This window comes from Convolutriloba macropyga, chromosome 8 (assembly GCF_964194025.1).
Source record: "Convolutriloba macropyga chromosome 8, txConMacr16.3, whole genome shotgun sequence".
Lineage (NCBI taxonomy): Eukaryota > Metazoa > Xenacoelomorpha > Acoela > Convolutidae > Convolutriloba > Convolutriloba macropyga.
In genome coordinates, this window is record NC_134475.1 from 60,878,364 (window position 1) to 60,894,353 (window position 15,990).

Below are 15,990 nucleotides of genomic sequence, written 5' to 3' on the forward strand. Positions count from 1 at the left end.
TTACTGCTTACTACGTCTAGTAGCTCCGGAACGCTCTGTTTCAACAGTTCCTTTCCAATTCGTTTGGCAGTCGGTAGAATGAATCGACGTGCTAAGGGTAGAGCAACACGGCCAATACCCGCAGCCAAAGCTCCAAAGCCACTACCTCTTTGTCGATAGTATCCAGAAAAATGCGGCAAAGAAGTTGTTGCTTGATTTGCGTAGTATGAATCCATTTTAACTTGAAAACTTTTTGAATTGTAACGTCAAGAGAACTTTTCCTGTTCCCGAGAAGGGAACCAAGTCACCTGTTTCTGTTCGCAGCTCAATAGAAATGGATTGAATTGTGTTTGTCAGTAGCTTTTTGTAATCCAAGTTCGAAAAAACTATTCGATGTATTGGTTCAACTTCGCACACACTACCGTTTTTTAGACGCTGTTTTGAATCAATGACTCGTAAAAGAGGCGCTTTGGCATCACCCACGTACTGATATTCAATAATGTTTGCATATACAAAAATCAAGTGTTTACCAGCCAACAGATCCGCTGGTAGCTCTCCATAATAAGCTTTTGTGTCGTCACTTTTCATTAGTTTATCTGCAGTCGTGTTCATTTTATAGCCAATATGGATACCATTGCCATCAGGAACTCCCTCAAAACCAAGGATACTTGGAATTTCCTTGCTTAGAAACGTAATCCCTTCACGTTTTCCAAACAAAATTTCGTATTTTCCAGAATTTTTTATTTCTCTGTAGGAAAAGTGAGGCAGTCCGGCTGTACGCTTTATTAATGCTAGAAGCTGATTTACTGTTTCAAATGTCCCTGGAATAAAGCCCAATTTTGATCCATTGTATGGTCGTGAGATAACATTGGCATCTGCGGCCCTTTTCGTAGCTTCTTCATATTCTTTCAAGCTGAAAGCAATAAAATCCCCCTCCACAACGTTTTCAATTTTCGTTGGAAAGATAATTTCACTTAACGCTACCCTCCAGTCACCAGAAAGTTGAATTTCATCATTAAAAAAATTTCGAAATGACGCCAGTGTATTTGATTTGAATATTTGCATCGATGCAGATGATATAACATGTTCTGTGAACTCATCTTCAAATTGATTGCGAGCCATTTTATTCGCTGCGTTCACGAACCAGTTGTAATTCTGGTTGATAGAATTTACCCTCTATTTTTTCTTTGTTTGCGTCAATAATAGAGTAGGTTGGCGGTGACAACGTCGGAATATCTGTAATCTCAAATACCTCGTCAGTAAAGGATTGTTTGTACCCCTTTCTGAACGCTTTGTCCTTTTTGACAATTCTAACAAAGTCTCCGGTATAAAACTTGGGTTTTTGACGGATACTTGTTTGAGCACTCAGTGAGACCAGCCTTGGTACATCTTTCTTTGTAACCTTATTTGGGGCAAGTTTAGTGACCCGGTTAACACGTGAATTAATTGTGTTCACAAACTGATCCAATTTATCAATATAAGAGTATGTCCACTTTTCTTTAAGGTATTTGTAGATGATATTTTTCAGCGAGCGAATGTTTCTTTCTGCAAAAGCAGACTTTTTTTCACTGAAGGTGCTATATAAATGAATCCTTCTTTTCTCACACATGCTTTTGAAAGCTCCAAGAAACTCTGTACCATCGTCAACCCATACTTTTAATGGTTGTTTGTACTTAATCATTTTTTTGAATGCTTGGGCTGCTTCTGTTGCATATTTAGTTTTCATTGGTTCTACTCTTAGATATCGTGACAGACAGTCAACTGCTACCAAAAGGTATTTGACATCTCGATTGTACTTTGCAAGTTTATCAACATGAGCTAAATCGAGAGACCAAATTTCATTAATGTCCTTTACAATGACTTTCAGTCTTGGAAACCTTGAACGAATTGAGCGGTATTTTGTGAAGGATGGTTTTGCTTCTAAATATGACCTCACTTTAGCCATTGACATTTTGCTTTGTGTATGAAGTCGCTTTGGGCTACCAAAAGAAGCAGGGCCTTTTGAATAAAGCTGCTCCAAGGTTTTTCTCTCAGAAGAAGAAAGGATCCCATTTTTTCGGTTGACTCTCTTTTTTGTTTGTCTTTTTGATTTTGACCTTTTTTCCTGTTGTGGCTCGTTTTGGGTTACCGCTTCCTGATTGTGGACTTTGTTGGGTTGGGAAGAATTCTTGTTCACTTTCATAGGCTTGTATAATTTGCTTGGCGTAAGTGTTTGCAACAAGTTCAGGCTCAACCGGCAGAAGAGCTAAAATTTTAGAGTATTCCGATTGATCAATTTTTTTTTGTAGGCTGCTGTAAATCATACAAAAACTTGGAGACTTGTACACTTGTTGGTTCTTGATTGATGTATAGTAACTTGCTTTCCTCTCCAATTGTAACTGCTTCTGATTGGAAGATAAGATCAAGCAAAATTTCTGCACGTTGGATTTTGTATTTTTCTTTCAGTTTCACTAGCCCCATTATTGATTCAAAATTTGCGGGGGCACTTTCTGGTTTTTTTTTGTGACAACTGGATCAATTTCGCTGTCATCACTAATCGAGTCCATTTTTTCGGGCTCGTCTACTTGTTTTTCCCGCTCTGTTAACACTGGCTCGGTTTGAACTACTCCATCTGTTCTTTCCACGCTGTCCTCGGAACTTGGCATATTTCTTTGCATGAGTGTTAACTGAGCTGCTTTGTTTCTATAGGCTGGGTTGTCGAGAATTTCGCTTTTTAATGGTTGTTTCGACATGAACATTCGCTTCGGAATCAGAACAAATTCTTCTGCATGCATTATGGTTTTTTCAGGTACAGAAAACAAGCAAAGCTAACCGTTTTTACTAGTTCTATTTCTCTCGCAAAAATTTCCTTTTTCGTCTTCAAACTTGTCTGTTTAGATAAAATTTTTCTAAATGAGCTTTCTGCGGTCTCTATCAAGTTTTTGTTGATGGGCACGTTACCATTAACTACGTTCAGGAAGCATTCGCAAAGAAAATAAATAAACTTTTTAGTTGCTGACTTGATTAACTTTTTTAACTTGATATCCGATACTTGTAGCATTTGCTGAAGCATACATATTTCTTTCTCTTTCATCGGTTAAATTTGTAATAACAGCTTTTGCTGGAGGTAAGTAAAAAATTGAGGGGCCTGGAGGCACAATATTAGAGGAATAACGTAACGCATCTGACGTTTTTGGATCCAGATCAATTAATAAATGACCAAAAGGTTGCTTTGTTGCTAGCTCATAACTTTCTCTTAAAAATTGTGTGTTGTTGAGTTGTCGACCAATTAAACCAATTTGTTGAACATCACGAGGCGATTTAAATAAAATAATGTGTGTTGTATTAAGATCAATAGTTCTGGACCATTTGCTCTGTTGAAATAAGTTGTGTTTCACGTATATCACACTGATTTTCTTATGACGTCCAGCTGTCGCTAATTTAGAAAATTCTTTATCATTAAAAATTTCTTCACATGAATCGTCAAATACCAAAAGGCAATCATCTAGTTCTGATATTTGCTCAAAACTGGAAAACTTCATAAACTGAATGTTTATTTTTCTCTCAATGAACTGAAATTTAGGTTGTTCATGCTGGTAGAAATAAAATATTGATTCAAACTTGGGTGAGAAGGTGTTTTGAAGTAACATTTTGAAAATCAATTCAGTTTTTCCACAACATGATGGGCCACAAACAGCCATAAAAAGTCTATCGGTAGTTGAAATTATTTTATTCATAGTTTCGGGTTAGGTAGAGCGTATCCGACTGTGCAAGAAAGGAGTGAAAACCAGAATGTTGATTCTTCACAATCGAGTTTAAAAAACACCAATTTGACCAAAGAAACGCCTATAAGAAAAATTATTATGAAAATTTGGGTAAAATAAACCACCTCAGATCTTGGAACTCTAGAGTTACAAAACCGCCAAGATCGCCTTTCTTGGTGATTTTCGTCAAAAACTAAGTCAGTTATAGCTCCTCCAGCGTCAATGGTGTCCTCGGGTTGGGTCATTTGAAACAGTTTATTAAATTAAACAATGAATTGAAACTCAGGCTCATTCATAATTCTTTGAGAATAAAAAACTCATAATAAACAAATTGTGAGTTTTCATCAGGTTTTTTGTAAGCAATAGTATAGTTTGCATTCACATTGTCAGTTTTATCTCTGAACACAACTGACTCAACGTTGCTGTCTCTGATGCTCTCCTTAATTTCAGCCGGAAGACGTTCATCTGTTGGAGATATCTGAACTGGTACTGCATGCTTGGGCATAGGTAAAGGGATTAGTTTCAGTCTTCGCGCTTTCTCTTGAATAGACATGGTATAATTTGAAATATTCTAAGAGGGAAAGGTATTTTTTCAGTGTCTCTATTTCTGTTTCAGTACAGGTAACTTGTTGCTTCCTTAGCACAGTTTGACCACGGGTATCAACTTTCTCTTCTTTAACAAATGTAACGGTTAGCTGTTCTTCAGCCGTTATGTAACTGTAAACTGTCAAATTTGGAGACAAATTCACTTGAAGGAGAGATGGAGTTGATTTTTCCAAACGACGACTCATTCGTCAGCCACTGGTAAAACAATTTGGCCTTCTTACTAGCACAATGTCTACTTCGTTGTCGTTTGGGACAACTTACCGCATGTAATTCACAAATTGGTATGTCGCGATATAATTTTAGGTTTTCAACCTTTGGACATAACAACGTCTCCAAATTGATAACGTCTCTTTGGAATAACTTCTTCAAAGTGTCCGCCTTTTCAGTTCCTTTTGCATAAAATTCGGCAAACGGAAAACGAAGTTTGATGCTTTGAATAATTTGTTGCAAATAGCAATAGGGGTAATCTCCGCTCTCCCAAGCCAAACCATGAAGAAATTTTGAAACCCACTGGTAAGACTTTTGTTCACTTGAGGAAAGTATATTGAATGAACTTGGGGGTAGGAAAGAAACTGTATCACTGTAATTATGAGAACACACAGAAAGCTCTTTGATTATAAAACCCGATTTCTTTTGACGAAAGCCTTCAATATCAAGAACAACTGGTCGCAGTTTCAACATTCCAATAAACTGAACAAATTTTTCTTAAATGTCTTCACATAGAGACAGAAAGCTATGCCTGTGACGTGACCGAGATAAACATTTGTGACTGGACAGGGCAATACGTAAGAATAACCTGGTCCTTTTTCGCTGTGTTCAAAGACAAAACCGGAAGCGTCATGGAGAATAGCATGCAACCTTAAAATTTTGTAAGCTTTGAAGTATATGTCAAGTGTAGAATTGTCAATACCAATGAGCCCACCATAGGGTCTTAACTTCAGTGCAATATCCAAATCAAGATCAGGATCCAAGTAAAAACAAGTTGCTAAGAAATACAGATACCTTTCACTATACCCTGAATATTCTTTCTTCACTTGCTGGTATAACTCGTGAATACTTTTCAAATCTACCGTTGCAATTGTTGCCATTGGGCGCTCCTCTGAGAAATGACACTTGAAACCTATTCACCCAGTTTTTGTTCTATAGGGAAGAGATAGAAACATAGAAAACCAAAAATATTGAGAAATTGCATTTTAATTCAACCAATCCTATTCCCACTGTTAAGGTTTTCAACGGTGACCCATTTAACTCCCCCCCCATCTTTCCACCCCTATACTGTTATGACCGCTTAGGATAATCCCCTTTATTCCCATGTTTATTCATCGTAAAAATACCCACTTGAAATAACCCCCTATATTCCCATGTTTAAGTATCGTAAAAAATACCCATTTAAAAACCCCTATATTTCCATGTTTAAGTATCGTATTATTACCCACTCAGCATAAGGCCCTATATGCACACGTTTATGATCCCAGGAATGCCAACTTTGGATCACTCTCTATATTCACATGTTTAAGTATCGTAAAAAAATACCCTCCTAAAAAACCCCCTATATTCCCATGTTTAAGTATCATAAAAGACCCAATTAATGTCATCCCCTATATTCCCATGTTTAATTACCACAAGGATTACCCTCTCACCATAACCCCCTGAAATCACATATTTTTGATCCTAGGAATTCCCACTCATAATCACTCCCTATATTCCCATGTTTAGTATCGCATGAATACCCCCCCCCCGCTCTTAACGCTCTTATTATTTACTACTACTATATACTCAAATGGGTTTTTTTTGTTCAGTCAATTTTGGCCGATCGATATATTCATCGTAGAGAAATGTGAGTGGTATCATTAAAAAGCTCGTCCAGCGTAGAATTCAAAATTAAAAAGATTTTATTTAATTTCGTATTTTTCGAGGAGTTATCGAGGTTTAAAGTTTTGTGTGAACATGTGGTATTTGTTCACTTTTGGCATGATTTTGTTCACTTTTAGCGAAATTTTTATTCAAATTAAGGCCTTTCTATAAAAATAATACTTCAAAATTACATTTCACGCTACAAAATGAATCAATTTTGTGCCACCAATAGACCGATAAAAAAGGCTAGTTCTGATCTCATGGGGAAGTTTACTATAAAAAAGTCCAGTTTAATTTGAGAGCTGTTTTTTTTAGAAAAATTTTCCTATTCATCATTGTCGTTTTAGTCATTTAGAGACTAGTCACTTTCCATATCGAGGTTCTGCTAAAGACAAACCTCATTTAGAGAAAACTGATACCCAATGAACAAAATATTCGTTCTCAAGGGATCACTCATGTGTTTTTTTTATTCAGTTCTGGGTTTTTGAAATTTTTAATGAAATTTTGATTTTCTTTTTGAGATCATAATAAATTTTGGGAGTTGTATGGCATAGAATCACTAACTACAAGGGCGATTGACTTCCTAATGTGCATTAGGTAAACCTAAATAATTCTGTGAGTGGACAGCCAATGGCTGCTAAGAATGTAAAAAACAATTTTTCGCGTTTTTTTAACATTAACCGATATTAAACTTATATTCATGAACAGTAAGCCAGTCTCAGTAATGACAGGACCACGCTCTTTTTAAAGTAACCGAAATTGTAAGTTGTTTTATCTGCTAACTATGTGTTTTATGACTTCAATAACACGAGTTTTGATAATAAAAAAGAATTCGGATTTTTTTTTGTAATTTTGGTTCCTATTGAAATCTAAACTCATCATCCTAATATTGATAGTTGGCTTAGAGAAGACGTCCAATGGATAATAGTTAAAAGAGAAAAGGTTATGGTTTAAATGGCTTCAACACTTTCTATTCGCATTTCTGCTGAATATTTTCGGTTTGTCCCTGTCTTTGTCATTGTTTTCATAACTATAGGACTTATTGTGATGTCTTATTGATAACATATTGATGACAAATATTCATGTCTTCACATCGAGTCATAACGTAGCGTATTTTTTGGGTTCCAGTGAAAGCTCTTGAATTTAATGGCTGTGTTAAAACACTTTAAAAATAATTTTTTCGGATTTTTTAATTTTTTTGAACATTAACCAACCTTAAACTTTTTTTCGTTAGCTGTAGCTCAGTCTCAGTAGTGACAGGACCTCCATCTTTTCTACTGCAATTAAAACTAATCTGGTAAGCGGTTTTATCTTCCAGCAATTGGTTTTATGACTTCAATAACACGAGTTCTCATTACTTTTTAATTTTTGGACATTTTTTATTGTAATTTTGATCACATTTCAATTTTTATCACATTATCCTAATATTTGTAGTTCCCAGTGGCTTGGAGGAGAATTTAAAGCGATCAAAGATAAAGTTTTCAGAGAAAAATTTATGGTTTAAATGGCTCCGACACTTTCTTGAACTTTTCTAGAAATTTTGGTTTTTGCCGGCTTTTGTTGTTGTTTTAATAACTATAAGACTTATTGTGATGGCTTATTGATGACTTAAGATTGACGAACGTCTTTATATTTCCATTAAGGAATAACTTTGCGTATTTATTGATTTCCTCTGAGAGCTATTGAATTTACGACACTTGCTTCACGCACTTTTCTAATGTTTTTTTTTTGGTTTTTGCATGTATTTGTTCTTGTTTTCATAATCATAAGACTTATTGTGATGTCCAGTTGATGACATATAATTGACAAATATAATTTTTTTCTCATTGAGGTATAACTGAGCGTATTTTTGACTTCCGTTGAATTTAATGGCTATGATATAACTGTTTTACTCAAAAATTTCTATTCCTCAAAACTTTTATTTTGTTTCTTCATACTTTTAAAGTCATTTTGTTAAGAAACGAAAAACCCCAAAGCTGTTAAAAAAGTATATGAAATTAGAAAAATTTTTTCCAAAAACTTCTCTTTTCTTCGGTTCGACACCTTTCTTGCTCAATTTTTGTGAAGGTTTTTGCCTTTTATTTTAATTCTTCGTGTATTCGTAAAATGCTGACTGGTCTGATAGGCTTCTAATTAAGGATTGAAAAAATGATGTTCCTCAATGCAGTCAGTTTATAGCGAAAATTATTAAAGTTTTGGATATTGTTCGATTTCAAAGATTTTTTTTATATTTTTTAGTTTTTGTTCTTTTCGTCAACTTGTTACTTATACTCATCAATGAGAGGTTCCATTCCTTGTAATTCAAAAACCATTTTGTCCATTGATATCATGTCGTAACTGATGTTTTGTTTGTTGGACAATATGCATTTTCATAAAAGTTTTGTGAGTGGTCAATATTTGTGTTTCTTTTTCTATTCTTTTAGCACATTCGCTAAAAAAAATGTGTCTTTGCTTATTTTGTCCTTTGTTTTTTCCTCGTAGTCTTTCTAGTGGCAGACTTTGTGAGCGCTGCATCGGGGCGTGATGTTATGTAAATCAATTAGTAGTTCGGTTTTTTTACGATTTTTTAAACTCAAATATCTATTTTTGATTATCTCATCAGGTTGACAATCAAGTCAAAAATGTCGATGAGCTCGGGTCGGAACATCATGTGCGAACGCACATTAACGAGCATCCTTGTTTTAATTCATCTCAGAGCTCGAGGTTTAGGTTTATAAATAATACCGCGCACGCGTGGAAAAATTTCTTCGAAAAACTTTCCCATGAAGAGATATGGTAACAAAAAGCTTTCCATAGTTTCAGTGAATACTACATCAAAGAGTTTATTGACCTAGCACTTCGTCGCATTTTGTTCAAAAATGTAACTAACATTACAAGGAAACCGGTTTCTATGTTATATCAACAAAGACTAACACATTTAACTTTTTACAGCGCTATTTTTGGCTGACATTCTGTGGCAAAATTTACATAAAAACTTGCTTCTAAGTTGAATGCTACCTTCACTTAGTGACCACCACTTGTGTGCTAAGAAGTAACTCCTCGCGCCGGTCTGGACATCGCGGACTACGATTTGGTCCAGATACCAGTTGTTGTCCTTGCCTCTCCCACTGCAGTCGATCCAGATACGGATCAAGCTGAGGGCACCGAGGGGGCTAAAATAACCCATATCTTTGACCTCAGGTGCCTGATGAATTCTAACACGCTGTCAGAAATGCGCTGTCCAAAGAAATTTCAGTTCTAGTCTTTTTGGATCTGACATGAGTCGAAATTCCGAAAATTTTGAAAATGGAGAAGCTACTTATGGTAGATTTGACTTTCCCGTTTAATTTTCAAAAAGTCATCTGAAGCTACTAGAAATCGGATTAACTAAAGAAAGAGAAGAGAGCTCGATAGATTTGACTTTGAATTCGGATATTAACCAGATAATTTGAAGAGGCAAGAGTAAATTATATGACGGGATTGGTTAACATATTAAACCACCATTATGTCATAGAAGATTGAACAATAGGGAGCAAAAAATAAGGGGGCGAGAAAAAAGGAGAACGCTTCTTGTTAATACGAGAATCACGAAAATTGTTTATAGTAATAAAATTGAGTTGTTTTTATAAACGAGCAACCATGGCCCCTGAAACGAATTAAAGATTCTCCCAGTCTTGCTAGTGATCGTCAATAGATTGCATCGGGTACACTTGATGATATAAATATTTCTTGTTCAATAGCAGTATTTGTAAGAACCAAACGCATGTGCAATACTTTAAAATTGTGATTTACTAAGTAAAGGCATGTGTTCGGTAACTGGGTTACAGGAAACCTACACGGAAAAATATACATTTACAAAACATACCAGCAATGCTATTGATTGCTACAGAATTCGTTTGAGAGCAAAAAATGACGTTTACTCAAAGAAAATTTTAATCAAGAACGGTTAACGAGCTGATAAATTTTGTCAACCATTTTCAAAAATAGAGCAAACAAAAAACAAAAAATTTTGTCCAAAAATTTACAGTTTCGAATTGACATCTTGGGAGTCTTATAAGCGACATCAAAATTTGGAACAGCAAATTTTATCAGAAGAGCGAGCCAAAGATAACTAACTCTAAGTGTTTCACTATCTAGTGTCACGTGGGAGCTTCGAGGGAATTGGATAGTAGGATGGGATGGCATAACGACCGCATTATTAAGCGGCAAAAATGATTCACAGCGTACATATGTTTCGTCGGTACGGCTAGTATTTCATTAAGCAAAAACTTGTGTAGCAATTGTAAAAATGATTTTTCAGTACGTACCAAATGTCAGGGCAAAAAAAGGCAACTAATTAGTGAGTTGCTAAAAAACACGAAAGGGCAAGTATTTTACTATTATCAAAAACTCGATAAAACGCGAATTAAAACACTCATTCACACAAAACACATCCACAGATGATATAAAACTACGTATACCACAACAGAAAGTAGCACGTCAATGTTTTAAAGAGCATATATAGGAGTTCGCAACTAGTAGGAAAGACTAACAAAAATTGATCTTTCCGTTTGCGCCCTTCAGCTTAGCGAACTTATATTATTTGTAAAAACCAAACGCATGTGTCATACTTTAACCTTATGATTTACTAAGTAATAGCACGTGCTCGGTAACCGGGTTACTGTAAACCTACATGGAAAATATTCAACAAGCGAATTTCAGGTTGGGCAGGGGCGAGTGGGGGATGGGTCAAAATTTATGAACCGGCTTTACAGTGCAAGAAATTACGACCCACGACAGTTTCATTAAATCGGATACTTAGACAATGGTCAGGCTCTAAGAGAACTGCTTTGTGACTTAATGCCCTCTGGGCTCTCTTGTTCATCCCGTTTTTGGGGAGGAAAAGTCAAATGGTCAGACAAAATGCTATCAGACGAGAACTCGTAGGCATGGAAATTCACAAAAAAGACCAGTAATATTAATAATTGCCACAGATTTCGTTTGAGAGCAATAAAAATCACGTTTTCTCGATGAATGTTTTAATCAAGAACGGTTGAAGAACTGATAAACTTTGTCAACCATTTTCACAAATAGAGCAAACAAATTGCAAACTGAGGTTAATTTTTTTTCTTGGCACCACCAGTAAAAGGCAGCATCAAAAATCAGAGACTAGGAAAAGAGAAAAAATGCAAGAAAGCTTCTGCAAATCTTATTTATTCAGCAGAAAAATTAGCGTTATACAAATTGCTCTCAAACGACGGCCAGGGAAAGGTCAAGGAGGTTAGCAGTGAGACGTGTTTCTCCTCATCAAATGCAGAAAAAAGACGTCACGCACAAAAACTCAGTTGCTGGGCAGTAGAAAAATCGCGCTTCAGGACTTGTTCCGCGATCAAATGGCCCAAAGAATTAAGCACGGAGAGGGCGTATTAAAAAATAGAGAGTAAGACCCAAAAAAATTTCCAATCACTTGGAATTCTTAGCCTTAAAAGTCAGATAAACTACTGAGACATTCCAGTTCTTTCTATTTTTCAAAATAATTAACTAAGAGTTTGAAAAATTGAACAGTAGCACCAAATGTAAAAACTTCAAATAACGCACCATTACAACAGTTTTAACATCGGATTAAATACCAAATATCAATAAATATAGGCAACAATAATCAATTAATTTAATGTGACCACTAAAATGAGATTCAGGTGTTCAGAACAATAGCAATAAAATCACCTTCAAACATTTGGAACAAAAGGCCAGAATTTTACTCGCTTCAATTTAATAAGGATAAGTAATTTTTCGGAATAAAAATTCAAACAGCTATGCACTGAATAAATCAAACGATAAATGGAATATTTAGAGAACATATATAACAGCAGTTGAACAGCTGATGAACAAAAGACTAATGAACAAAAAAAGTAAACGCAAAATGAGGAAGAATTCAAGAATACGAAATAAACGTGTTTAAAAATCGTCCACTAATAATGTATGGTGAACCCTCGAAACCTCAAAGAACGATTAGTGAGAGCTCTAATCAATTGCAGCCTGCTTCAGTAGGGGGGGGGGCAAATGGGACTAAGTTCAAAAGTGGGCTTCAAATAACCGCATTAGAGGTTAAAATATACCACTACTAAGATTTAACGTGAAAAATGGCACCAGTTTCGGCGAACTTTTCATTTGACTTTGAGTATGAAATTATTAAATTGCCGCCAATCGAGTTCAGCTACTTGAAATGGTGATTGAGAGGGAATTTTAGATCACATAAAACGCAAAAAGTCAAGGGCGTAAAAAGTCACTAGAAAAGTCAAAACGGTCAAGCGAAAACTTTGCATACAAAGACATACACGTTTACAATAATTGCTTCACTACGAGAGCAATTAATATACACGTTGTTAGGAAACATTAAAATCAGATATTGAGAACGTAGGTACAATTAACAAAATAGGCAAATTCTCTGAAAAAATTGTTAAATCCATCAAAACCAATAACTATCTATAGAAATTATCAAATCAATAACTAGTGCACAGAATGTGTCGTCTCTCAATCAACTCATGAAATTAATTAATTGCAATATAACACAAAATGAGGGGGAAAATCATCGGATGCTGTGAGCTCAAGCCGTATACTTATTAAGTTACTCGTTTCTAGCAACCACCCTTTCACACTAATTAAGAATACAAACGAAAACAAAAAGATGTCAAATGATCAACCGTTCTCAACCATTAAAGATACCATAATGCAGCGATGGAAAAAATAATATAATAAAAAGACTGACACTGGGATTAGAAATTGAGCAGAGGCTCACAAAAATAACATTCAAAACTAGTTGAGAATGAACGAAACATTGTTATCTAAACACAAAAAAACCAACCCAAGTTCATAAATAATTCCGAGTGTCAAAAAAATTGTTGTGGGCAGATTGCTAGATAAAATTACGATGAAGCATTTGATCTGAATCTAATGGTAATAAATTTTTAACTAATTTTGTTGAAGTTGAATTATAAGCTTGCGCTTATCCTCGCTTTGAACTTTTTTTTACAAATTTGCCTTCTTTGTAACCATAAATATGATGCTCTCAGTTTACACTCCCAATTTCTCCACTAAAAACGGAAATTATTTCAAGAGTGAGGTGTCAGTTGTCATCAGAAAAATTATCATGATCTAAAAATAACTCACTGCAATGATGCTGAAGATAAAACACGCAACAAAAATTTATCACGCACAAAAATTGAACGAAAAAAAATATTGCTTTGTGGTTTTCAACAAATCTCGCCAATAAACATGCATATTGTAAGTGATTGAATCGTATTTTGAGATTGCTACAAATACCCGATCTTTTCTGATAGTCTCCTCTTCCTCTCCCGCTTAATTTTGCACCCCCATTTATACATGTTTGAACATACTGTTAGAGTTGAGTAAGTTTCTAATTTTACACATATACATATATGAACAAAATGCATTTATCAAAAGCTAGCACAGCTATGGTTTGAAATTTATTAGGTATTTCATTGGAAATTTGTTTGCATATAATGTCAGCATCAATAAAAATTTTGTTTTATATCAATGTTGGTTCTACACATCAATGTTAGACTATAGTCAGACTAAAGGACTATAGTTAGACTATAACCATGGTGTTGTCATGAGAAAGAGATCCTTCTGATCTCTCTGAAGAATCTTCCTGTGTCCATCACTTAAATGTCTCACTCCACTCTCCCCCCAGTCCCCATACAGCACAAAATAGACATTGCTACTGGTTCCAGCCCCACTACGCACTCCTGTCTGTACCTCTATCTCGTATATGTAGCTGTCAGAAGCACTGTTATCAGCTAAAGGAGCCGCTCCGATCTATAATCAACATGTATTTTTTACTTAACAATCACCAAATTTCCGATTTTGGATGAACATGATGTTTTACAAGGAAATAAATTGCCTCAAAATTGAATTTTCTTACCCGGTATGGTAAATTGATGGTGATATTGAAGGCTGTATATTATAAGCTCGCTAATGTTGAAGGTGTCATAAGGGCAAAACCCCCATAAATTATTCTGGAGAGCCAAATTGGGCACAAAAGTTGCGTCATTAGCCTAATTGTTGTGATAAACTTATTAAATAGAGAAGGACAATGATTCTCACGGCGAATGACGTGGCCACCGCAATTATGGAAAGTGAATGCCTGGACGATAGAACGAAGAAAGCTATACGCGCTATTCTAGAGGACAATATTGCCAAAAACAATCGCATTGCCCAACTCGAAGCAGAAGTGGAACAAGTGAAAATTAAAGTGAATCAACTGGAAAGATATGAATCCAAGGACTGTTTAATATTCCGAAATTTGCCAATTGGAGCTAATGGCTCGCTAATCATGGATGTGGTGGCATTTATAAGAAACGTCATGCAAGTTGAATGTGAACCCCACGATTTGAAAGCATGTCATGCTTTGGGCAATGGGACAACCCAACAACCACCTGGGATTGTTGCTAAGTTCTTATACAACGATCAGAAGGAACGAATCTGGAGCCGCAAACGTTTTCTAAAGTTTTTCAAGAACCCAATGAATGGCAAGCCAGTATTTCTTTACGAACGCCTAACAAAATACGACATAAACCTAAAAGAAACTGCGGAAAGTCAAAACCTATTGGTAACAACCTAAAACTCGGCTCCAATGCTATATTTTGAAGAAGGTGGTAGAACTAGAAGCCACACTATCAATTCAGTGAAAGACATCGACGAACTAAAGCAAACGGCCAAGAAAAATATGCGGAGACTAAACACGCAACATCAAACGTCCAATGCGCCTCTATCCAATCCTGTGCCTGCTTCCAATGTCTTTGTGCAGCCGTCTACCCCACTCCCCAGCTTGTTTCGTCAGCCCAATTTCCAGCCAAGAACCCCAATTTCTACTGGCATTCCAGAACTTAAAAGAATGAGAGAAAAGACCACGTTTAGCGATCAAGAGTCATCGTTAGTGGAGGAACTCAGAAGTAGAAAAGACAACAAGGACGATCTTTTGGATTATATAATGGGATCAATTGGTGATACCCCTAACGCTAAGGAAAGTAATCTGGACACAATCATTGAGCAGCCCTTTCATGTGGAGGAAAGTGAGGAGTTCCGGACCCAGGACTAGCGGTAATCATCCTCAAACAAGTCGTATACAATCTATTTCTATTCTAACTGTTAACGTTAGGTCGCTTCGTAAAAATCTTAACAACCTGGAAGCACTAGTGTTCAGCCTTGAGTCTCCGCCATCAGTAAAATGCCTTACAGAAACATGGTTAAATGAAGACGATGATAAGTTTTGTTATCTATTGAAAGGTTATAATTGCCTTTCAAGCATAGTTCGTGACTCAAGAGGGGGAGGTGTGATGATACAAATTCAAGAAACTATTTCATTTGTTAAAGAACTGTCATCATGTTTACCTGAATCAGCCTTTGTTCAACTAAAACCGGGAAATTTTTGTTTTCAAGTGTTAACCTGTCATAATCCCCCACGCACTAATAAGCTGGAGTTCCTTGATATCTTTGATAGTTTTCTGGAAAGTTGTTCTGATGATCTTGGAATTGTTATATGTGGAGATTTCAACATAAATACTCTGGATTGTAACCTGATATCGAGAAACTACTTGAATACTATTGCTGCAAATGGATACGATTTTTTGATAGATGAACCGACTCGTGTTTCACATGAATCGGCTACCTGCATTGATCGTTATATAACTAAAAATATTGTAGTCTTCCAATCATTGGTCATGGAGGCCGAGAATTTTACCGATCATTATCCAATATATCTTCAGTTTTTTATGACAGTGTCGAAGATTCTACTGAAAAAGTTTTCCGGGACACGTCTTTTTTGAATAAC

The 15,990-nt window shown here is 35.8% G+C and overlaps 2 protein-coding genes across 2 annotated transcripts in view; one reads left to right on the forward strand and one right to left on the reverse strand.

Moving 5' to 3' along the window:
* The window catches only part of LOC142344897 (uncharacterized), a 217,429-nt gene that overhangs the window by 68,299 nt on the left and 133,140 nt on the right, over positions 1-15,990 (reverse strand). Inside the window, exons 25-26 of the mRNA XM_075396946.1 lie at positions 13,759-13,976; positions 9,180-9,334 (exon numbers count right to left, since the gene is read on the reverse strand). Of these exons, the coding sequence (XP_075253061.1) occupies positions 9,180-9,334; positions 13,759-13,976 (373 nt within the window). The remainder of the gene's footprint in view (positions 1-9,179; positions 9,335-13,758; positions 13,977-15,990) is intronic.
* Positions 14,221-15,990, forward strand: part of LOC142344898 (inositol monophosphatase 1-like) — a 599,876-nt gene continuing 598,106 nt past the window's right edge. The window contains exon 1 of the mRNA XM_075396947.1: positions 14,221-14,242. The gene's annotated coding sequence lies outside the window, so the exon portion shown is untranslated. The remainder of the gene's footprint in view (positions 14,243-15,990) is intronic.